General features: G+C 41.0%; 2 protein-coding genes and 1 long non-coding RNA gene across 5 annotated transcripts; 1 reads left to right on the top strand and 2 right to left on the bottom strand.

The window, feature by feature from the left end:
• Positions 1 to 890: 890 nt before the first annotated feature.
• Positions 891 to 6,662, bottom strand: tyrp1b (tyrosinase-related protein 1b). Its single transcript, XM_026170817.1, has 9 exons — positions 6,594 to 6,662; positions 5,344 to 5,699; positions 4,989 to 5,097; positions 3,985 to 4,198; positions 3,414 to 3,618; positions 2,015 to 2,182; positions 1,529 to 1,708; positions 1,301 to 1,447; positions 891 to 1,217 (listed from the first exon to the last, which is right to left on the bottom strand). Exons 1-9 carry the CDS (start codon positions 6,605 to 6,607, stop codon positions 1,012 to 1,014), a joined length of 1,599 nt encoding a protein of 532 aa, XP_026026602.1. The 5' UTR covers positions 6,608 to 6,662; the 3' UTR covers positions 891 to 1,011.
• LOC113024114 (uncharacterized) lies at positions 5,593 to 13,492 on the top strand. Its single transcript, XR_003272635.1, has 5 exons — positions 5,593 to 5,654; positions 9,583 to 9,696; positions 9,817 to 10,312; positions 11,343 to 11,390; positions 13,431 to 13,492. It is a non-coding gene; the product is annotated as an uncharacterized LOC113024114 (long non-coding RNA).
• Positions 7,076 to 16,294, bottom strand: LOC113024112 (uncharacterized). 3 transcript variants are annotated; one of them, XM_026170814.1, is made up of 6 exons: positions 15,782 to 16,294; positions 14,260 to 15,414; positions 13,253 to 13,555; positions 12,256 to 12,373; positions 11,403 to 11,513; positions 7,076 to 8,595 (listed from the first exon to the last, which is right to left on the bottom strand). In XM_026170814.1, exons 1-6 carry the CDS (start codon positions 15,828 to 15,830, stop codon positions 8,421 to 8,423), a joined length of 1,911 nt encoding a protein of 636 aa, XP_026026599.1. In that variant the 5' UTR covers positions 15,831 to 16,294; the 3' UTR covers positions 7,076 to 8,420. The 3 variants fall into 3 exon arrangements, with proteins under 3 accessions (XP_026026599.1, XP_026026600.1, XP_026026601.1); XM_026170815.1 differs by having other exon boundaries at positions 15,958 to 16,294; XM_026170816.1 differs by lacking the exon at positions 11,403 to 11,513.
• Between the last annotated feature and the right edge of the window lie 7,385 nt (positions 16,295 to 23,679).

Below are 23,679 nucleotides of genomic sequence, written 5' to 3'. Positions count from 1 at the left end.
GCCGCCTTTTGTGACAGACAGGACAGGATTATTTATTTATTCAAGGCAAACGATATTATGTATGTAAAACTATCACACACACCCAAAAAAGCCACAGTTATAAAAATTAAAAGTAATAAATCTGCGCCAAAAGGGCAAACTAGTCTTACAACTCGAGGGTACTCGACCGCTGCTTTGTTTTTTTTAATAGCTTATAGGTGTGGACAGTGTAGCAGTTTTATGGTGTCATGGAGATTTAAAATTCCACGGTGCGCTTAAAGTCATATTAAGTTTTGTCTTTGATATTCCCTACATGCAGTTTAAAAAATTAGGATACGAGTGTAAATGAAGAAAAAAAAACCCGATTTCCTCCTTTCGCAGTAATCCTTTAGATCCACTTGAGGGCGGTACATCTGCTGTTTTGAACACATGGAAATTTGCATGGGCTTGATTTGAGAAGTAACATTACGTCTAAGTGGTGTGATTTGCCAGTTGGCCTGAGGCTTGAGACAAGCAAATTTATGCCTGCGGCAAAAAAGGCCTGTGGTGTTTTCATAAAATACTGCTTGTTCACACAAAAACAGAGTGAGTTAAAAGTTTAAAAAAATGAAAAGGAATAGAAGCATATTCCTATAGAAAGACATCATTTCATCTGCACGGATAAACTTATATTTGTCAGCTGAAAATGGGCAGCGAGGTGGAGTCACTAAATAGTGTAGCTCTGACATGTAGCTTTGGAAGGTTCAGTCCCAGTAGCTGCTCCTATGCTTGCTGTGTACTTATCTGAGCACTGGATATCAGCTCTTGCAGTTATTATAATCTTGGCTGCAGTCTGAAAATCTACTGGATGTGCTCAACAAAAGATCCGCCAGACCCTCTCCGCTTTTCAATTCATAAATGCAGACACACAATTATGCCTGGGCTCAAAACCAGTTCACCTTTATTAGAAGAAATGGAGGAATAATTAAAAAAAGGAAAACAAGGCAAATTTATGTATGTAAATGTTGGGTCCTCTCAAGATGATCAAAAATGTTAGACAACGGACTGTGATTTGTCCAGCCTGCGGTCTTCCTCTGAGTAGCGTCGGTAAGTTTCTGCCAACAGCGGCTCCAGGGCCTCGGCAGAGCTGTAAGAGTGAGAACGCATGGCGCAGGCTATGACGATACCAACCACCACCACAACCAGCACTGCAGCAATAACGGCTACGCTGATGATCTCAGAGAGAGTGAAGGTACGAGCTATGAGGGAAAAGAGCGGACGGTTATGAGCAATTCCTGGATTTTGTGGATCTGCACATGCTTACACGTTCTCTGCTTCTCACCCGGCCACTGGACCTCATATGAGTATCCCAGGTTTTCTGGAGCAGGCACAAACATCTCAGCATTGGTGACAGGCGGCCAGAAAGGAACCATGTTGAACCTGCGGTTGTGTCCAATGGGAGCGTTCTCATCGGGGTAAACAGTGTCACCTGAGAGAGTGAAGAATATGTCAATCCATCCATTCATTCTCCAAAGTGAATTTTGTTGTTTGAATATTCGCAAAGGTGTACCCGGTTGATGCCTGCGGAGCCACTCGTCAAAGACTGCATCGGTAAAGGTGTGAAGCAAGACAAAGATGGGATCATTGGGCGACAGGTGAGTCTGTCCACCCGTCCCGTTGAGGAAGAGGTGGGCCAGATTGTGAAGACTGCGGATCACTGGGTCGTACATCCCCTGGGGGGCGCTGTAGCCTTGAAATTATGGAACAAAAAAGGAGAGAAAAAAAGAAAACGTTTAATGAAGACTCTGATTTACCAAAATTAGGAACAACAAATGTTGTGTTGGAGCTAACCATATGTGCATGTGGGTGGAGGATTGAGTGAGTGTTTTTCTGGCTTTGTGTTTCATCTATACACTCACACAGTATTCAGCAGCTTTATTTTCTGAGCTGAGCCCAAGTGAAACTGAATATTTCCTTGGATTGGGTTGATGGGAGAATGCTAAATCTCAACTACTGCTTTGGCTCTAACCTATGAGTCATGTTGAATGTGGATCACCTTCGATGGTGTTCCTGAAGCTCTCGGAGGAGGTGGAGTAGTAAGGAGGGGTATCAAAGGTGTTGATCTCCAGACAGTCCAGCACATCTTTGGGCTCCGGCAGCCTCTGCACCATGGGCCGCGCCACGTTGCCTGCTGGGTTCCTCCTGATGGGACTGCTCTCTGTGCCTTGGAGATGAAGAAAGGACTCAATAAAACTAGGTTGAGTGAAATATAATTAGTTTAAAATAATAAAGATAACTTCTGATTACTGGCACACTAAGACCTAAGATCAGGCACAAGCCAGAGGTCCCTACAGATATGGATTGATTGAAAATGTATTATTTAACCACCTTCTAACTCTGTGTGGGAGACTCTACTAGTTTGATCAGCCTTAAACATGACAGGATGGCAGTTTTCTTTTTTAATTATTCAATAAAAGTCAACAGTAGTGAGTGGGAGCTTTGTGACTGAACAGAAGTTTTTTTTTTCTTTTTTTGTCTCTCTTGCATGTATGATGTCTTTCTCTTTTTTCAGGCTTTCTCTCCTACACACAAGCACATAAACAGAAGGCTACATAACCGAGTTGTCTGTCTGTTTGAAGATTATTCCCTCAGATCAAAGGAACCAGTAGACTGTTAGATTCCTGTCTTCAACAAGCGCATGCACAAATGAGGCAACCCCCTTAACCCATTTAAGGAGATGTTGCTTGTTGACGCAGGAAATACCAGGCCTGTCATGACTCTCTGGGGGGAATAACAAGATAGATCACTCACATGTTGGCCACTCACGTGTTCAACCTGTTACCAAACACTTTTTTTTCTTATGACCTCTTTTTATAAGTTTGTTGTTGAGGCTCCACGGGGAAAGATGATTGCCTATTCCGAATGAAAACCAAATCCTTTATAAATTAGGTGCATTTGAACACTGAAAGAAAGGTAGTGAATTAGGCTTGTAATCTGGTGCCAGTACGGAATGAGAGCCAATCCCTGCAAATCTGATCACCTAAAGTCTAGGTTACGCAGCGTTATCTTAATACTGAATAACAATTCTCTTATTCTAGGTTAAATCTTGTGACCAATCAGGAATTAACACTGAAAAACTAGGCTGATTGAATAAAAACAAAAAAATCTTTCAAACCGCAGTATTTAGAGATGCAGTGTGTAGTACTCCACTTACACACGGCAACAGAGAAGGCGATGTTTAACAACTAGAGCAGTTTCAAACAAACTGAAGTAATAGCGAGCAATATCGAATTTAGCACAACAGCTGTGAGCTATTATTTATAGCAGCCTATGTTCTACATGCTCTCTTTATGAGCTCTTTGCCCTCTTTTCTGATGCAGCTGAGACGATGCTGTATGTCAGCAGCGCTCGGCTGCACGGCGAGGTATAGTGTGTGTTTCCGTGACTGTCTTTACTGTTGCAGATGGTGCCCAGAGTGTCGTAGTCATCCACACTCTCGCAGATGACCCTCCACTGTGAGAACACAGAGTTGGGGCTGATGGAGCTCATATCAAATGTGCTCCTGGCTCCCAGCAGGTCATCTGTGCAGATGTCGCATTCGCTGCCTCCAATGGCGAAGTTCCAGTAGGGCAGGGCAAAGGTGGGGTTGCCCAGCATGTCCTGTGAAGATCGAACAGGGGAAGGAGGCAGGTGTTCAGGGAAGGACTGTCTGTAAACAAACTGCTTTCTTGAATTGTTTATTAGAAAAATATGCAGGTTGGTCCTTTTTCTTTTTGTCCTTTATGCGCCCTATTTTTTTGTCCCCTTCCTATATATTCCTGCTTTTGTTTTGCCTTTTTTATTTCCTCCTTGCATTAACCCATTCTCCTTCCGGCTAGCTTTTCACTCAGTGTCAGATCTTTTATTTTTCCATCACCACTCCTCCTATCCTAACCTCCTCATCCATTTCTTTATCAGCCCAGAAGCTTGCTGTCTCTCCTCTTTTCCACTACCACCCCTCTTTCTCCCTGCCTTCTCTCTGCTCACCTGCATGTCTCTCTCCAGTTGCAGCAGATGAAAACGATGCCAGGTGACAAAACCTGGGCCCTCGTGGGAGAAGTCTACACCTCCAAAGCTGGTCTGGCCTGGCCCCAGGTACGTCTTACTGACAGAGTAGTAGTGACTCCAAACAAAGTAATTATAAATGGTGATGTTCTCAAACTGTGGGGTGTTGCCATCAGGCCCAAACAACTCCTGGTACCTAAAGATAAAGGATGAATGTCACGTTGTATTTTTTCCTCCACATTGCCCTGCCTGAATCCTCCAAATTCACCCTGATTGATTTGAAGTAAGAGAATGCGTGGCCTTAGATGAACTATGCATGTGTTAAATGCTCTGCTGTTGCATAAAGCTTTGTAATCTTAGTAGCTCTACAAAGTGTTTTTCACAATTTTGTTTTCACTGATCCATTCAAACACGGCTTCAGAACTTGGGGATGGTACTGGTGAATAACTCACTAATGGATATATAGATATTAATACATATTTTATTCTCTGTAGCTGCAATGCATTATGTGGCATGTAACTAAGAATCTTGAGCATGACCATTAATAACAAGGGGAATTTTAATTGTCTGATCCAGAGGTTAAGAGATTTTCTTTGAGCTGCAGTCAAGAATGGCTTCAAAAATTAACCAATTGCAGTCCTCAGCTGATTTAGAAGGAGGTTATTCACAGATTCAGAAGACTGTAATTCCCTTTACTCGTGCCAAAAGTGATCATTTGCTCAACTTTCTACAGCTTTTAAAGAAAGCTGCCATGAGAAATCCTCTGATTTTACAAATAATTTCAAAAACACAGCATGTGGCTCAGCCACAGATACTGCACATATATTTCTTTCAACCGACTCAGCTGAGTCTGAGCGTGCAGGTCCTTGGGCAAAACATACTGTGTTTAGAATCACTGTTGACCAGAGAATTACAAGGTAAAAATCAACCCTTTAAAATCATCTAATTGTATTCAGCTTGATTATCATGTTATTTTTTCAATATACCGTCTTGTACAGATGACGAGGTCAGGGTGGACAGTCCTCTTAGCTTGATCCAGAGCATTTACAAACGCCTGCTTCTCAGCTGTGCTCATCTGCATGATGTTTCTCCTTACTGGGGAGAAGTTAATGGGGTGAAGAGAGAGAATGAAGTGTTGTTAAAGTGTGGGGGAAACGAAGGAAGAGTAGAGAAAAGAAAGTGCTATTAAAAATTAACACTTTTTTCCTGCTCCTAGCAATAAATGCTGCCTTCATTCCCCAGGCTGATGTAGACCTGTGAAATCTTGAAGGACACGGTAGAAGATAGAAATTTTAAGTCGTCGTGAATTTTTAGGTCGTAAAAAAGCATCTGCTCTCTTACCCACAGAGATCCTCTGATCACAGTTTGGTCCAGTTAGCCCGTGTCTGCATCGCCCACAGTTGTAGCCGGTGAAATTCCCATTACACCGGCAAGTGCGATTGAAGAATCTCAGCGGCCACCTCTCTCTGTCATCGCGTCCGGCATAAGGGTACTGAGGTCCATGGCGCCGACTGTCAGCCTCAATGGTCACACACTGGCCTCTTCCTGTGCTGGAGCCACACTCGTCTCCTGCTACCCCTGCAGGGGATGGGCAGCACTGGCCGCTCTGCAGCCCCTCAGGAGTGACACACTCCCTCGGGAACTGGGCCAAGGTGAGCGTGGCACACAAGATCCCCACCAAACCCACACTCCACAAGCTGATAAAGTAGAGAATGAGGTGAAGTAAGGAGTTTTTTAGGGCCATGCAGTAATTTAGATGTGAGAACAAGGTTGGAACAAAGTGCGTGGAAATCTTTTACATGTTGAGAATTGCTGTTATACAGGCCTCCTTCTTTTTGAAAGGACTTGTCTTGTTCACGGTTGTGAAGGACCAGTGACCGTCGCAGAACACATTTAGCAAGATGAAGATTAAAAAAAAAACATCCCCACATACACGCCACATCCACTGAAATTAAGCTCTAGAACAACTTACTCAGTACGTGTTCTCTTGTTAAAGCCAATTGTCTTAACATTATTCCAAAACTTCAGTTCTTACACATCCCTGCAGGCAGCACAAGTCATTATTTATAATTCACAAAGCCATTAGCTTTCAACTCTTACAAGTTCAGAAATGCTTTCAACAATAGACAGCAGGCAATGATTTGCTTGAACCTTTTTTCTTTTTTCTTCCTTTTTTTTGCAGTTAGATTTGCATGCCTTTTGTGCCTTTTGAAGTTTGTTGATTAGAAATGAATGAAGGAGTGGCTAATAATTTGTAATTATTATGAGCAATTATTTAACAACAAAACAGCACCTAAGAAATGTTACCAATATAAAAGGGGGAATAGCTCCACATGTTTGAGCATATTACAAATATTTGAATGCACGACTTAACTAGTCGGCATCACCTGCTGGGTTCTGTGAAAATCTGCTCTGTAACATCATATGAGACAAAACTTCACTTCATCTGCAAAGATGTAGCGCATTAGTCCAATATGGACTTTTAATTTGTAAAGGCGCTAAAGCAGTCAGTCATACCGCCGAGTTGTATGACTTTTTGGATTCTACAGTTCATTTGGTGAAAAAGGAATCAGTATCATTTGTTCCCCTACCTCTGACTGTACATGCTGCTCCTCTGTTTGCAGAACTGAAGTCCCCCCCAAGAATCAGCCCGTTGCCCTTCTCTGTCTTAAATAGCTATTGAGCACATGAGCAGGCCTTTGTGGAGCTTGTGCAAGGAGAAACACACACACACACACACACATACCGTACACACGTGTACACTTGAGGGTACTTGAGTTTTTTCAAAAACTCATTCATGAACCTTGTGATCATGGACCAAATGACGCCAGACTGTGGATACTCACACAAATATTTGATGACATTCATGCTGAAGTCTTACAAGAGAAAATTTCTGGGGTTTTAGCCAAGTTCTACATTTATGTAAATCATGTACGTAAGTAGAAGTTAGTTCCATAATTTTGTTTTGTTTTTGTTTGTTTTCACTTTGTTTCTGTACACTCCAAAAGACGATTTTCAAATTAAGCAATCAAGACATGATTGAGTACAGACTGTTAGCTTTAATTCCAGCAGTTTTACAGTATTTTTACACTAGCACTTTAGGAGATGCAGCAAATTTTATGCACAGTCCCTCGTTTTCAAAGGCTTAAAAATAATTGGACAATTGACTGACAAGCGGTTTCATGGTGACACGAGGCCTGGTCGCTTGTTGTTATTTCATGATAAATGAAGCAAACATAATATCTGAAGTTGATTCAAAGTCCTAAGTTTGTATTTTTGTCACTTTTCTCTGTAGACAAGGATGTACTTATCACTCTGAAAAAAATCTAAATAAATCTAACAGAGAGACAGCAAAAACTTTAGGAGTGGCCAAATCAACAATCTGGTGCATTCTAAAAAGGATTTCTGCATTTGCCAACACAGCTAACCCAAGAGGCCTGAAAGACCATGCATAAAGTGGATGATGACAGAATTATTTCAACTGTTAAGAAAAACAACTTAAAAAAATCTAACCAAGCTGGGAACACTCTCAAAATATTAGTGATATCATTGTTAACGTCTACAAACATGAAACGCAGAGGGTTTACAACAAGGTTCAAACCACCGGTTACACTCAAGAACATGAAGGTCAGATGAGTGTTTTTTAGAAATCCTCTGAAAGAGCCTGCACAGTTCTGAGAAAAAAAAGGTCAGATGATAAACTTGCAGAAGAATGACGGGAAGAGAAAATTATGATAGGGGCAGGGTTGTGGTGTGTGGTGGCCAGTGGAACTCGGCACTGGAGTTTATGGATCTAGTTGCTTCTTTGGACACTTAATTTTGTTCTACTCAAAGCAAAACTTATAATACACAAGTCAAGACTGACGCAGAATAAAAAACAAATCCATTTTTTAAAAATCGTTTTACATTTTAAAGACTTTTCAGATGAGGCACTTCATGTTGCAGCCAGCATTCTCAGACTTCAGACTTGCTGATAAAATGGGATGATTGCTCGTGGCAGTTCAGCAGCTTTGTACAGCATGAGCGATGTGGCCACTTTGAAAACCATTGCTCAACAATTCCAGTGCAGCCTAAAGTGTTTATAGACATCAAACTACTAGACAGCAGTAGATACATAAAAGGTTTATCACATTTGCACACTTGCACATGTACACAGTATTTTCAAACACACGTTTCTCTGTTCACTCAGTCACACAGTCATATATTCCAAAATCCAAAATTGTTAGGCTTTTTTTTATTTTATTTACACATGCAAAAACACAAATAAAGTCATATGCACTAAGTGTAAGATGATTATACAGTAGTTAATACACTTGGGAATGTGAGACAGTCACTACTGGGTTTGGTTAGAGTATGAAATTTTTGTGCTCACTGAGCTTAATTTAGATATAGCATGAATGAGGAAACAGTTGGACCCCCTAGAGAAAGGAAGTCCTGAGGTCTTGTGAGGAATTTGGTCCTGGTCCAATATTGGCCCACTCATCTGTAGAGCTGGGTGGGAGGTCTGACATAGCTATTGCATGCTCATCTCCTTGCTGGTCATTTATTTTGGCCAGGGTTGAAGCCATATTAGCTGGGTCAACTGCAGCCATCCTGGTGGAAAGGACAAAAGAGCAGTTGGCAGTGATTAGACCAGTTGAAACAGGAAAAAAGGAGAAAATATACAGCCGTCTGATAACAGGAACAACTCACATTGTTGTACAATGGTATAATATTAGGTTAGTGCTAGCAGGAAAATGGGATAAATTTCACACAAATGAGAAAATCTATTTTGCTTCACGCAAAAACAAAGACAGGCACCTTTCAAGCGATGAAATCGGAACACACTTTCAAATGGCTTGTTCGTAATGGTTGTCAAACTGCTGTTAAGTATGCCGCTCTAAGCGAATGCTAATATTCTCACTGGAAGGTCTGTTTATTTAATGATTTCCACACCAGATGGAGAAGCTTACAAACTGTGCTGAAATGAGATACCTGGGAGCTAATGACACACCTAGATACAAACAGATCACTTGACATTATTGAATAATTGCAGGGGATACCGTCCTGGCTGAAATTTTTAATACGTCCTAGTAGACTACCCCTCAAGGGCAACAATGCGGATGTCCTAAGAGCATTTCCATTATGTTGCCTGGGTGCTGAATATTTGCACGTTACCCAGAATGCCTGATGAGTTTAATGTTCACACAGCTGCTTTGGGTTTTGTGTTGGGCTCGGGTGAGGTTTACGTTGGTTATTGTCAAATGGATATTAAGACATTTCTGTCCTCTTGTCTCTGACTTTCAAGGTGATGTGCATCATGCATTCAAGTGTGGCAGGCAAACATTCAATATGGATGGGAAGACTTAATAAGAGAGTGGGGCCTGTTAGGCCGAAATAGCTAGGCTAAAGGTGATCGTGTTGAAACTACCAGTCACTCAGATAGGAGCTGGATTTGGGTTACAGTTTAAAGCTCACTGAAAAATAATTTTAGAGCACTGTGGAGTTTTTTGTTTGTTTGTTTTTGTTTTTTGTTGAGCTGTTTGCTTGAAGTTCCAAGGATAATGAAGTACGATCTTTTTTCTGCGGCTATGATTTCAGCCAAGCACCCACTGAATTGTGCGTCAAAGACAGATGCCGTCCTTTCAAGTGAAACCTCATGGACACCAAGTTCAATGCAATACCAAAGACTTTGTGCCAGCATCTTTTGTTCAGGTACAGTTGTTTACAGCCACCTTGACTCTTGAAATACTTTTTTTGGGGGAAACATTTATTGCTAAAGAGTTTAAAAACCAAAAAAGTATTTAAAAAGCAAATTTTGTTTTCTATTAACAGGAATTTAGGTTCTTCTGATGACGACTGGATTGTCACTGCTGCTGCAAAGTCTCTTAACAAGGACACATTTCAAAATTACTGTGTCGACTGTTTAATAATTCAGTGTTGCTTTGTTATTGTCTGTGCAAGGCAGGCATCACATTTCTACTTGTGTCTTATACACATTCACTCGCTGAAGCAACACACAAATACACAGACTCTCAATCTCTAAAATCTCTGAATTTTTAGTATTTTTTGTTTACAGTTGATTGTCACCACATGCATATTTTTCACATGGTCTCTCACTGCAAGCACACAACTGTAGCTTAATTACTGAGCCAAGCCCACCGGTCTGATTAGCAAAAGCAGTGGTATTAGCCAGTAATGCTCTTGGTTCACGGGACTCACATTCTCATGTGACATTTTGAGCAGAATCCCGGGGCTATTACACTATAAAAGCGCCAAGAGGGAATCAGCTGAGAAGCACACAACTGGTGGCTCCTGACCTCCTATGCAGGTCAGTACATGATATTTAGGCAGGTCACAATGGAAAAGTAAGTAAGTGTAGCTGAGGAAAGAAATCAGTGAAATCTTGTATCTTGTAATCTGTGATGAAGCCTAGCGAAGGCTGCCAATAAAATTTAAGCTTTGTTGCATTCGATTATTTTTAAAGTTTAAAGTTAAGATTCCATTTTAATTCCGCATCTGTGAAGGTTGTTTGCACCTTCTGCTTGCTTGTCAGTCCTAAAATAGTTTAAGAGATGTCACTTTGTATAAATGCACAGCTCAAAAAAGTTAAGGGATCACTTAATGCATGCCATGTCCATGGAGTCTGGTCAGTAGCCCACTGGAGATCATTTTGTAGGGCTCTTGCAGTGGTCCTATCATGCAAAAGAGCTGATACCAGTCATGCTACTGGGTCGAAGCCCTGCAAAGCTGTTCTTGTGTAATGGTCAGTATCTCTTTCTCAGTTCTGAGACTGTACAGGGAGACACAGTGAACCTTCTTATGGTGGAAAGCATGGATGTGTCCTGAATTGACTGCTGGTACTGTCTCATGTTACTAGCAGTAACAAGGACACTAACAAATAGAAAAACTAGGAAAAAGGGAGGAGGGGGGGTAAGAAAACCATTCTGTTTTTAGGGAGTCTTGTTATTGCCTCTGCAGTACGCCTGTTGTCATTTTCATTTGCACCAAAGCAAGTGAATTGGATTCACAATGGTTTATGATTTCTAACAAGACAGATTGATGTCCCTGAAGTTTAACTGGCTCTGTGTTATACTGTGAAAAGGAAGCATTACCTTAATTTTCTTTTGAGCAGTGTAAGAAAAAATAAAAAGGTTGGGAAGAGAGAAAAAGGCCAGGCTTAAAGAAGAATGTGAACACTGTATATTAAATGTTTTGAATGCGACTTTGCAGTCAGCAGATCTCAAGTCAAATAAACACCTGTGGAAGATTGTGTGTTAGGTTGTGTTAGATTGCAAAATGACACAATTCTGGCAGCATTTTATGACTCTTAATGTTGTCCCTTTCCTTTATTTTTGCAGATACTCTCATGTGTGCTGTACGCATCTATAACACTGCAAGAAACACTGGTGAGAACATACTGTTGAGGGTCACCATTGCCCGCAGGCAGTGTATCATCACTGTAGTCATCTCCTGTAGTTGCCTCTGGTTCAACACACTCTTCCTCACATGCACGCTGTCGGGGCAGGCTGCTGCACGCACACAAACACATAAACAATATCCCTTTATCACTATTATTGCTCTTCTTGCTTACTCTTGACCTTCTACAAATTAACTGCACGTTGCAATGAGTCATGTAGAGAAATAAAAAGTAGCCAAGTATATAACTGAAGCAAGACCATTCTCTTTTGTGAACAGAGGAGGAAATTCTGACCCAACACTGGATACAGTGGTCTGATTTCATCATGTATCAGTGTTGAAATGTTACCTTGAGCTCAGGCAACATCTAAAGCAATCATGTGCCAGTTCTGCTCTGAGTCCCATCTGTGATTGTAGCACTTTTGTTGTTACAGGTAGCAATCAAATGGTTTGTTTCGGATATCAGAGAAAAAGAAGTGGAAGGTGGCTGACACTAGTGCAAATGCAACAAATGTTAGTTGCATTCACGTTCACAAAAGTAATTAAAAAAGGAGGGGAGTCTGCTTTACAAATACTGAGTCAGACAGATATTCATGCAATGGTATTGTACAAATTTGTGTTGTAAAAGAAATGTACTCTAAAATGAGGCTGTTTGATGTGTCGTCTAACCTAATCAAAGCATAATAATGGAAGGCAGGCTTTAAAGGAATACTGCTGGCCAGAGATTAACAAGAAAAGCATTTTTGCTAACAAGCAAAGATTAGAGCTGTAATTTTAGGAACTCAGGGGCTATAAAAGAACTGTTTTGAATCAATGTTCCTGTAGATCAAGTACACAGAAGCTGGTGCAACTTACTTGTTTTTGTGACTACGTTTGACGATATAGATAATGATGACAGCAGTCTGCAAAACCAGGAAAACTGCAGCAGTAACAGCTCCGATTTTCCATGGTTCCAAGCCTAATTCAGTTGATTCTAAACAGATACAATAAGGCAGAGAGAGATAAATTGCAGGGCAGAGCAGGTGGAAGCATTAGATTTAATACAAAGTTTGACATACTTGTGGCTGATGGGCAGCCACAAGTATGTCAAAGTGTCCAGCAAATGTACAAACAGGAAGCTCTTATATGGATATGTGCAGTCTAATTATACATGATGGTTTTTCATAGAAGAAAAGACCTTTTGTTTTTTGCCACCGCTACGTCATTTTAAACAATCTGCCAGTAAAATTGTGCCAGCCCAAACTGGCATGTGTCTAATGGCACTGGCTCCTACAAAAAATATGAAGCAAATACAAGAGGCAGAAAACAGCATGTTGTAGCCTGTGTGACAGGAGGGTCCAAACTTTCTGGTCTTCCCCCACCAGTTAGGGTATAGTTAGCCTGCACAATTGCTCAGTGGAATGGAAAAACATCAAGCTGGCCATCTGCATATTTTGCTGGCAGAATCATGATAATGATCTGTTTTCTTCTTCTTTATTCTGCCCAAGTTTTTAATGTGGAAAAAAACAAATCTCCTGTTGAATATTTCCCAAACTATTTATAGCCTAGGATGTGTTTCTAAAAGTGTTTGAGAACTACAGCAAATCTAATATATGACTTTTGGAGGGAAAAGTTACAGCTGCTATTGTAAGACTGCTGTAAAAACACACACACACACACACACACACACACACACACACACACACACACACACACACACACACACACACAGACAAAAAGGTGCAACAAAGCCTAGAGAGGTCAGTCCCAGGGCAAACGCAAAGACCACATTGCAATCACCAATCAATCTACCATGCATGTCTTTGGGCTATGTAAAATACATAGTTATCTATACTGTAAGTTTAGCTTTTACCTGGATCTTTAACTAGCTCATTGGTCTCCCCCAATGCCTCTCCTTCAGTCCTCGGGTGTTCGGCTAGATCATCATTCATAAAATTATCCAGTGTAGGATGGGCATCAGCTGGGTCATACAGGGAAAGGTCATTGGTCGGGGTGATGATCTCATTGCTGTTAAATTTCTCATCATCTAGGTTTCTTTCTTCAGTCTCCACATCAATGAGGAATAAATCCACAGTGGAAGCCTGGTTCTCAGAGCTCTGCAATATGGTGGTTTCAGCACCACCATCAGGTTCTGGGCCAGAGATCCCCACCACATCTAGAAGTGAGGTTTAGTATGTGACACACACATGAAAATGAAGAGTAGAGGCCTAGACTAAGGTTTTGTTAAGTGGAGCAGTGGAATGTAGAATAAAGTACAGATGTGCCATAGCTAAAAGACCCTGGTGGGTCGTGATTTGTATGCATTTGTAGCAGAAAGTGTCTTTTCTTTTTTGCATAGGTCTCAATGACCAATGACCGTAGAGGAATGGAGGATTAAACTGGTAAAGGATTCATGTTTGTATCAATGTACTCAGAGTAGAAATGTCAGATTTTCTGAGCAAACAGAGCAGGACTAGCCAGTGTTAAATATTCTTATTTACATTATAGGGGTTTTCGGACATAGTCTAGTAACCAGCCTTTTTTGTTGCACTAAAAGCTGTTATAGTCCTAATTTAAGGTCTTTAAGTATGTTATGATGCACACAATGCAATGCTCAACCAAATCTGCTGAGTCTTATGCAAATGCAATTTTAAAGACCATGGCAGTTTTAAGTTTTTGTGACCCAAATTATGAGCTGGTTCTAGATATTCTGCATTTCAGATATTTAACAGAGACAGATGAACTAAGATTAAAGTTAATATGACAGATAAAACTTACTCTGTCTAAAAGATGAAAGATTATAGACTGAAACCTTATTTCTTAGTGTAGGTTACACTTCAGTTCCTGTGCATTTTCTACATTTTTGCAACTCCACCTCACCTTGATCCTTTTTTGTACTGTCAATTGAAGTCTCCGAAGCAAGCTGCTCCTCTTCTGCTTCTTTTTGGCCATCTCTTTTATTCACGAGCACCACTGATTTCCTCTTGATCACACTCTCTCCATCTCTGTCATCTACTTTTGCTTCCCCCACAGTTGTACCTCCTAATTCTACCTCTACTGAAGCTCCTTCCTCCACTAAATGACCTTGTTCTTGTTTTTCTTCTGGTCCATCTGGCTCTTTAGCTATGTTTACATCTTCCTCCTCAAGTATTGGCTCTCTGACTGCAGTTTGTGTGGCTTCTATCTGATAATTGTCCAAAAGCAGCGCTATTGTCTCACCTGCTGTTTTGTCTAGCCAAGTTTCTTTCTTATCTCCTATTTGTTCCACATCAGCCTCTCCAAGATTGAGTTCAGGCTCTCTGTGTACTGCCACCTCCTCAACATCCAGAGTTTCCTTTGTCTCCTGTATTTCTGTTAGTGTTGCACCTTTTTCTTCTGAAAGCACAGCCTGATCTTTGTTGTCCTCCTGAACTTTTGCCATTACAGCTGAATCCTCTCCTGTCTCGTCTAAAGTGGCTCCAACTCCTTCTACAACCTCATCACTGAATTCAGTTCCTAGAGTCTCATCAATAACCCTCACAGTGTCTGCTTCTCTGACTCCAGTTTCTACACCTGCTGTGGTTTTCTCCACAGATCCAGCTGCTGTTTCATGCTCTTCCATGACAACTCCTCTATCAGTTACATCTTCAGATGCATCCACCCCTGCTTCATCCTGCTTCTCTTCAACACCAGCATCTTCTTCACTGATGCCCATATTTTCATCCTCCACTTTCTGCTCCAGCACTTCTGCCTCAAAGTCAGCTTCTTCCTCAGCTGCTTTCTGGACTGTGCCCGGATCCACTTTTGCATCACTCCCTCCATCCGCTTGTCCGAGAGCAACCTCCACCACCTTCTCCAGCAGTTGTTTCAGCACTTCCTCTGTCCTACGACCCTCCACTTGCTCTGAGGCTTCCTGCACAGCTTGCTGCACCTCCTTCAGGCTAGGAGGGGACAGTACTGCTGGTGCCACCCCTGCAGAGGTTAACTCTGGTTCCTGTGGTGAGGTCCGTCCATAGTGGGTGCCCTCAGTGGAGGACTGGATAGACGTCATCAGACCTAAGGACACAGTGAACAAACGGGAATATAGTACGTTTAATGACATTTAATTTTTTTTTTGATAGTGATGAATATTGATAATTTAATATACCTAAGGACTAGTTACTACATCTTTGTATATAATATGCATGACATTTTCACATGTAATGAACATATAAAGTATATGTGGTAGCATTATCTCAGATTGCCAGTGAATCAAATCTAAACACATCTATTTATACTTGTTCCTTCACTTTGTCATACTATTATTTATTCATTTTGTAGATTATAGTTAATTAAACTAGTGGTTTGGAATCAGTAAGCAGTTGTGACTCGTTCATCAGAACATCTCTGTATACATAATCACACCTATCTACTACCTCCCTACCTTGTATTATTAAAACCACTAGGAATCCTTTCAAAGCGCAGTACTCCATGTGTACTCCAAATGTGTACTCCAAAGCAATCACAGTAATTTCCAGGAAGATCCTTTTAATGTCTTTTGTTTCTAGAAATCTTGCTCAAAATGCCAAGTGTGAGTGTGTACACCATCACAAGACATACACTGAGACTCCGGATGGTTGGACTGCAAATACCCAAATGGAGTGTGATCCCAGCAGGTGACGAAGAAATGAGGGAGGGTGGAAAACAAACATTGCCATGTTAAATATTGTCACCTCAAGGTTTCTCTGTACCACCAGGTGTCCCTATGGTGTCGTTAGATGAAGTAGCACCGCAGCGCTAAATGGTTTTGAGGCTCTTACAAGGGTTGTGGTGAAGCATGGACGGCATGTCACACACACAGTGAACTCTGGAGGAGCAATTATAAGGAGAGTGTGAGTGATGCAACCATTTAGGCCTGAAACAGTGCTAGAGAAAGCAGAGCTGAGTTGGAGCCCAAAAGACTACAAACAAAATTTCACAATATTTAAAAATATTTAATGAGTTAGTTTACAGAGTGAAAAAAATCCCTTATGTTACCAGGTTTTTTATTACATAAAGCATTTGTTTCTACTAAGATGCCCAGTTCTCTGTTATCAGTCCGATGTGCACAGCTAGGATGTCGAACAGCACAGTGATGCCTTATGGTTTCCTATTGTTGCATCTAGGGTGTTTCTATTCAGTCTCTTGATTGCATGATTAGTGTGGAAATCCAAGGAAATTGGAAGCAGGTGTTTCATTAATTGGGTTGTTTCTGTGAATGCACATAGTGTATGGCTAGAGGCAATGAAAAATCCCTAGGTGGGTTTTTTTTTATGCAGTTTATTTATATTCATGTCTAGGTTAGCATCACAGAGGCACTCCAAGAGCACCAAACACCCACTTGGATAGTTTTGTTTTTTATATGCATACAGTCATTGAAGTAAGCATGCATATCCATATTGTAAAAGTACAACAGCCGAATAAAGTAACCAAACATTGTTCTGTTACTACACCTAGTTTATCACATGCTACCTCCATATATCTAGGGCTGCTTAGGTTGTCCACCTCTATGTTACAGACAGCAATATCTCAGGACTTTTTGGATGGTTGGATGCATGTAAAGCTTGACTGTGGTGATCAACAGCCATTTGTGTCTTTCTATTCATGCATGCATCCTAATGACTTTGCTTGCCTCTGATGTTCTCTATTGACATTAGGAGATTCAGATTTATGTCTTTGAGTAAAGAGACAAATAATCTACAGTGACCAACTAATTTATCGGATGACCATCAAATTTTGCTAATGCTTGAATTTGTTCACTGTGCTTTGCAAACTATAAATGCAAAACGGTCAAACTTTCTGATTGTAGCATGCTGATGTCAGTGCCATAGCTCAAAAAACAGCACACAGCACTATGTCTGTGAAGTTTGTTAGTTTCAAACTGAGATCAATCATTAGTAAATAGTAATCTTAGCTGAAGAAATAAAACCAATGTACTGCCTAAGAAGACAGAAACATGACCAAAAAAAACCCCAGCAAATCCAAGTCAATGAGATTTTGATGAAGAAACCTTCTGCTGCTCTCTTGACCCAGTGAGAAGGGTCACCACAGCAGTTTTACACCAGATCTCCTTGCTTACACAACCCGAAAGGGGATTTGCATCTCTGGCTGGAATTGAACCAGCAACGTTTGCTTTCCAGGCAAATGTGTAAACACCACACTATGGAGCATATTCAGTGTGGTTTGGATTATATGACATCGTATGCACTTTCCATCTTTACACTTTAAAATAAGCTGAGTAATTTCATTAGCACAATTTATCGTCATGCTAGATTTTCGCTATCATCTCAACTTTGGTAGCATGACTAGAGCCATTCACTAAACATAAATACCTCTATTCATTCACCCCCACGTCAGTGTGTACTGGAATGTAACATTTTTTTTACCCCACCGCGACACAAGAACACACACCACCACCACCCCCATTCCTCGACCTCTGTAAGAAAAAGTAGTGCCTTTGATAGCTCATACCGTAGCTGCATTGTGATCTGCCTAATAATAGTAAGACTTCTGGGAAGCTTTAATGTATCTTGCTTTTCAATGAATCATCTGATCCTCACCAAAGGCTACACTGATTCTTTCACCACAGGACCAGCATGGCAAAATGATAAATTCCTGTCATCGAACCAGCAAGATTCCTTCATCTACAAGTTTATTATCTTTCAGACTCATCAGTCTATTGGTCTGTTCTGAGTTATGAAACCAAATATGGATATAATCATGTTTTTTTTTTAAAACAAAACAAAACATCATTTTATGATAAGAATGTGTCAGTGGAATTCTCTGTAGTTCTTTGTGTTGCTTTTGAAGCCACATGTAGTGCTGCGCAGTGCTCCCTGCTTCATTTTGATTTTCTTGACAATTCACTGCCAAATCTGCACTTCTGCATATTAAAGACACTCTGTGTCAAAACAAACCAGAGATAGAAACTGAGACTTGGTTGCTTCAGAGGAGCAACAAGACATAACTCAATTGTTTTGTTCTCTGCTTTCTTTGTTTAATGCTTTTAAAGTCTCTTCAACTTTTACTTTCTGATCTCGCTCGCTCTCATTCGTGACTCCAGGAGATTTGGTCTGAAAGGTTAATACAGTCACATGAGCTTCACACTGTGCTTTGTGCTACCAGGCAGTAGCACCTCATACTTAGCTTGTGACTAAGTCTGGGAGAGGGGGATTATTACCAAGATGCATACTGTATGCACCCTAACACATATGTCTGATAAGTTTGATGATAGCTTAAAATAAGACAAATAAATGTGGGCAAGACACAGGTGAAAGCAATCACCTAAAATCAAACCAAACGATGTAGAAAAGGATAACAAGCAAAAGCTAACTCACACATGAAACAGGAGGAACATAAACTTGTCTTACTAAACCACAAGAAAACCATGACAAGGCAGAAAATGAAATTAGATCTTTATTAATGTGAATGGTCAGTGACCCATAGTTGACACTGTCCCTATTTATGCAACGGATTTCCCCGAAGGTGAATAAAATAGACCTTATTCTATTATTTTATCTTATTCCTGTCATCTTACCAAAGGGAAACTCTAGAAAGTGCACAGCCTCTGAAGCTGCTCTGTGTTTAGGGCTGAGGGCAGCAGCACCTTGTGCAGTGCTGTGAGTGCATAAGAGCTGCTATCTGTATTTTGCATGTCAGTGTTGGAATTTCAGAGGCGGTCTCTATGAAGAAAGGGCAGTGGAGGTGAGGAAACCAACATTAGCCTCTACCTACACTAAAATGACCCATTTGTTAGCAGCAGAAGTACTAGAAAACAATCACTTTAAGCACATAGCACGCAGTTTTATGTGGTTCTATATTGTTGATTTGAACAGAAAAGACTTACAGATTTCAATCATTCACAGATGTATATTAATTTCGCATCAAAAACGTTAACAAAAATGCTCAAGAAGCTTTTTCTTTAAGAAAACAGTGTTTTAGGCTTGAGTCATTGACACTTAAAAAACCGATCAGAACATAAGGTCATTATTGTCAGGTCTACATTTTCAGATAGATGTAGCTCCACTCTAGGCTGTATCATTTTTATGCAAGAAAACAACAGCAGCACTGTAGACTCCCTAATGAGTGTCATGCACATAGAAGGAAAACAATGAATTTACTAGTTTTGAGACATTTGCCACATGTAGGCGATCCACGATCAATTTTTTTTAAATTTGTGTCTTTCTTTTGTGTGTGTGTGTGTGTGTGTGTGTGTGTGTGTGTGTGTGTGTGTGTGTTTTACAAATATTTTATGTCATTGTGGGAAAGGATTTGTCCTCCCTTATTTCCTGGAGTGATGCACTTCTTCAAAATATGTGGTCAGGGTCAAAGAAAATATTTTTCTAAAATGGAATGCACTTGCCCTTAAGCAGGTAGAATAACTGAAAACAATGAAGTGAAATGAAGACAAAAAACGAGCCCATGATTTTTCACAGTACTTCATTTATTACACCATTAAGCTACACAGTCTAAGCATGTAGTTGACTCCTGCATCATCTCTCCCAGCCCATGGAAGACAAACTAAACAACAAAGAAATGGATAACATGTGAAATGACTAGTATGAAATAAATCTGAATTGTTATATTATCAGAATATTTACAGTTGCTTTTGCATGTCATAAACGGTTCAAGTAAGTAACGTTAAAGTTGATCTTAAGTAGTAAAAAACACCAGTTATACAAAAGACAACAATATGCTGAACTTAAAAAGACTCAAGATGTTTGGGGAATGTAAGCTTTGATTTGCTTTCTTGTGTGAATATATTTTCCACATTACATCAGGGAATTCCCTGAAGCGGAGTGCCAGCAGGATCACACCGAGACTAGATGCTCATTCAGAGCAGGGCATCATGCTTGAATCATAGGTTAGTGTATCACAGGTTAGTCATAGTTAATCTTCCGTATGATTTTTCACTCGGTCTGGAAGTATTTACCATACCGAGTACAGATCTGGAGATAAACAAACATTTTGTCGTCTAAATAGAACAATGCTTTTGACTGACATTGCAGGGAATTGTTTGAATTTCTAAGTCATTCCCGACACAGGGAGGCGTTCCATTTCATCAAATCTTTTCCTCTTCTATCTTTTCTCTGCCTTTTCTCCATTCTCTCTCTCTCCGTCTCTTCCCTCTGTTTCGCTGTCTGTAGTTTCAGGAATTTTTCAAAAGGATGTTCACCAAATATCTAGGACATCTTTTTGGGTCACCATTAAAATGATCCTCCAAACTTGTAAAGCATGTGGGGAAGTTACCTTTTTTTTTCCTTTTTGCATATATGGAGATCTGAGCCTTCCTGCCGACACAAACAACAACAACATCAACCAGTACCAACAACAGAAATAATGTATGCTCTCATTATTATTCCTATTTAGAGTTCTAATTTATTCGGCCTTAGTGGGGAACAGCAGTTTCAAAGGAAAAACCATGAAGAGTGCCTTGTTGATAAGGCACGAAAGTTAAGTCAAATTATTCAGCCTTCCCCTCTGTTTTTTCCCCCTCTCGTTTTCTCTCACTCATGAAAACACAAGCACACACTCTACATGCACACATCACTCAGCATCCCCACTTCAAGCGGTGACAATTTACAATTAATTAGAGAATCCATATTTTCTTGCTTGTTTATGCTTTTGCAAACACTCTATGATCTGCAGCTCAAAGCAGAGCAGCGAAGACAGAAGCCCAAAACCTTCCCCCGTCAGCTCCATATGCTTGGAACGTGCTTTATCACCCAAAGATTGACAACCCAATATGAACTGCCAAATAAAACATCCCAGTCACTCCCCCTCATAAATGTACACCCAACAGCAGAGTAGAGCCCCACTAGTGATTAAGTCATCACTCATTTTGCTTTCATTTTCAATTGTTGTCTTATTTCTGAGAGGGGGATCTCTGACTGGAGCTCACTCGAATGTGGTTTACACTCCTGGTTAAGACATCTCACCCAAAGTGCTCACACATGTATCTTCAGTGCGAGCACTTTGGGTAAGAGAGAACTGCAGGGAGGAAGAGGGAGTTCATTTTCAACTGCTTTCAGCCAGTGCTCTCATATGCTCACACCATTGTCTGCCAACATACAACAGAGTTTCTTTCTCTTTCTGTGATGTTAAAAAAAGAAAAACAATACCTCCCTGCACACTTCTGCTTCTCCTTCTAAATGGAACACTTATATAAGGCACCATTGTGGATTACATAAATATCTCAAAGTTATCAATATTTCATCCTCTGTGCGTTTGATGTGTTTAGTAATTGGATATTTATGTTGTGGGCTTCCTCTCTCAAACTCCCCATTGCACTTTGGTATTTGTGCACATGCGTGTACGTATAGTACATCTCTAGCTGCACTGTATAGGTGTGTGTTTGTTTTCATGTATAATGCATGTGTGCGTCTGCATGCCAACATGCACCAGCAAGCATATATTTGTTGTTGTTGTTGTGTGTGGGCGTGTGCATGCGTGTTGTTTCCTCCTTTTGCTTTTGGAGTTTTCTTGGAAAGAAGGTTGACTTAGTGGTGAATTCATTGGAAAGAACAACTGCAAAGTGCGTGTGGGTACAGATGTTTGTGCATCTGTTTCTATGGCACTCTGAACTCTCTGTAATTTTAGACAGGTAAAGTCAAGGAGGCCACCCGGCAAGACAAAGCAAAGCCTGCGAGAGAGCGTGCCTCTCTCTCTATCTGTGTGTGTGTGTGTGTGTGTGTGTGTGCATGTGCGTGTGTGTGTATTTTGTTTTTTTCTGCTCACGGTGGGATGGTCAAGTAGAGGAGAGGACTGGGAGGTTTGTCTGTCTCACTGTGATGTCTCCCGGGGGCAGAGAAAGCTGGTTGTTCTTCTTTGATGAAGACAGAGAACAAGGACAGAAGAAAAAAAGGGGGAGGAGAAGAGGAGGAGAAGCACTAGCATGGGACTCCTTAGTGGGAACTTGAGTCTAATTAATGTTTCACAATCTTGACAGCTAATGTGACAAAAGAACTGTCTGTGTTTAGAAAGTATCTGACAAACCATTTAAGGACTGATCTAGGTACAGCGTAACACCGAGTGGTGGCTGGCAACCGAATGAAATATCAGAAGGAAAAGGGTGAGGGAGGAGCACTGTGCCGCGTTATTATGTGTGCAAGTAACGGCAGACGTATCTAGATGTAATTCCCTTTTGTCACCAAGCGAGGGAGCTGTTGGGTTTGATTTCAGATATCCCAAAGGAATAGCAGGACTAGCCTGCCAAGACAAAAAGGAAAAGAAAAAAAAACAGAGATGGGAACAGAGAAGGGAGGGAGGGAGAAACAGTGAGACAGAGAGGGAGAGGAAGCAAAAAGGAGACTGACTAGTACCTTCACAGTCCATTACATCACTGTTCTCTATGAGAATACTCCTCTCTAGCTTACGTCAGTGGGAAAGACTCCAATCACACTTCTGGTACAGGAGCAACACCTTCATCATGTCACAAATCCAGTCCTAGACTGCTGAAGCTACAGACCTAACAGTGGAGGAGATGTATGGCACACCTTCTATGCTTGTGAGATTTCGTGCTTTGGCATTCAAAATCCATAAAGATGTTAAGGATAGTGTCGCTTAAAGGACTGCATTAAGCGGGGTTGGTAAACATAAGAGCAAATGCAGCTCCTCATAGCTATTCTGGTGTTGACAGCTTTACTGCTCATCAGACTAACAGCACCTCTGCCCCACTGCTGATGTGCCTGCTTACCTGCCTGCCTCCTCAGCAGTTCAGCAAAAACTTGTCTCAAAGTACCAGAGAGAAGGGGAGAGGAAAAAAAGAGGCAGCACCAGAGTGCACAAGTGAGAGTTGATATGCAAAGGGGAACGTGATGGCACATATAGGTATTATTATGAGCACAGGTGTGACACATACATGTAAATGTGGTTGGGGGATACAGCCCCCGTATGTGTGAGCTAATGATTCCAAACACTCTTCCTTTGTGAAAGGAGCTTAGTGCCTGGAGGTCCCAGATAACCTGTTTGTGTGTTTTTTGCTGTGGCTGCGGATATTCCGGTCTTATCATCAATCATTAGACTTTCTCACTGGCTGTTTGAATCAAGTTTACCCTGCTGTGAACACATTTAGTGTAACAGGATCTCTGTGTGTGTGTGTGTGTGTGTGTGTGTGTGTGTGTGTGTGTGTGTGTGTGTGTGTGTGTGTGTGTGTGTGTGTGTGTGTGTGTGTGTGTATGTGGGTTTGAGTGAGTGCGCACATGTGTGAAGGTCCTGCTGTGAACGCAAGTACAGCAGCACTCAGCACTGGACATCACAGCAGGCAGCACCTGAGAGAGATTGAGAAAGTGTGTGGATGCATGT

The sequence above is a fragment of the Astatotilapia calliptera genome, chromosome 6, assembly GCF_900246225.1.
Source record: "Astatotilapia calliptera chromosome 6, fAstCal1.2, whole genome shotgun sequence".
Lineage (NCBI taxonomy): Eukaryota > Metazoa > Chordata > Actinopteri > Cichliformes > Cichlidae > Astatotilapia > Astatotilapia calliptera.
The sequence above is the reverse complement of the archived record's forward strand: the minus strand, read 5'-3'. Positions and strand labels throughout refer to the sequence as shown.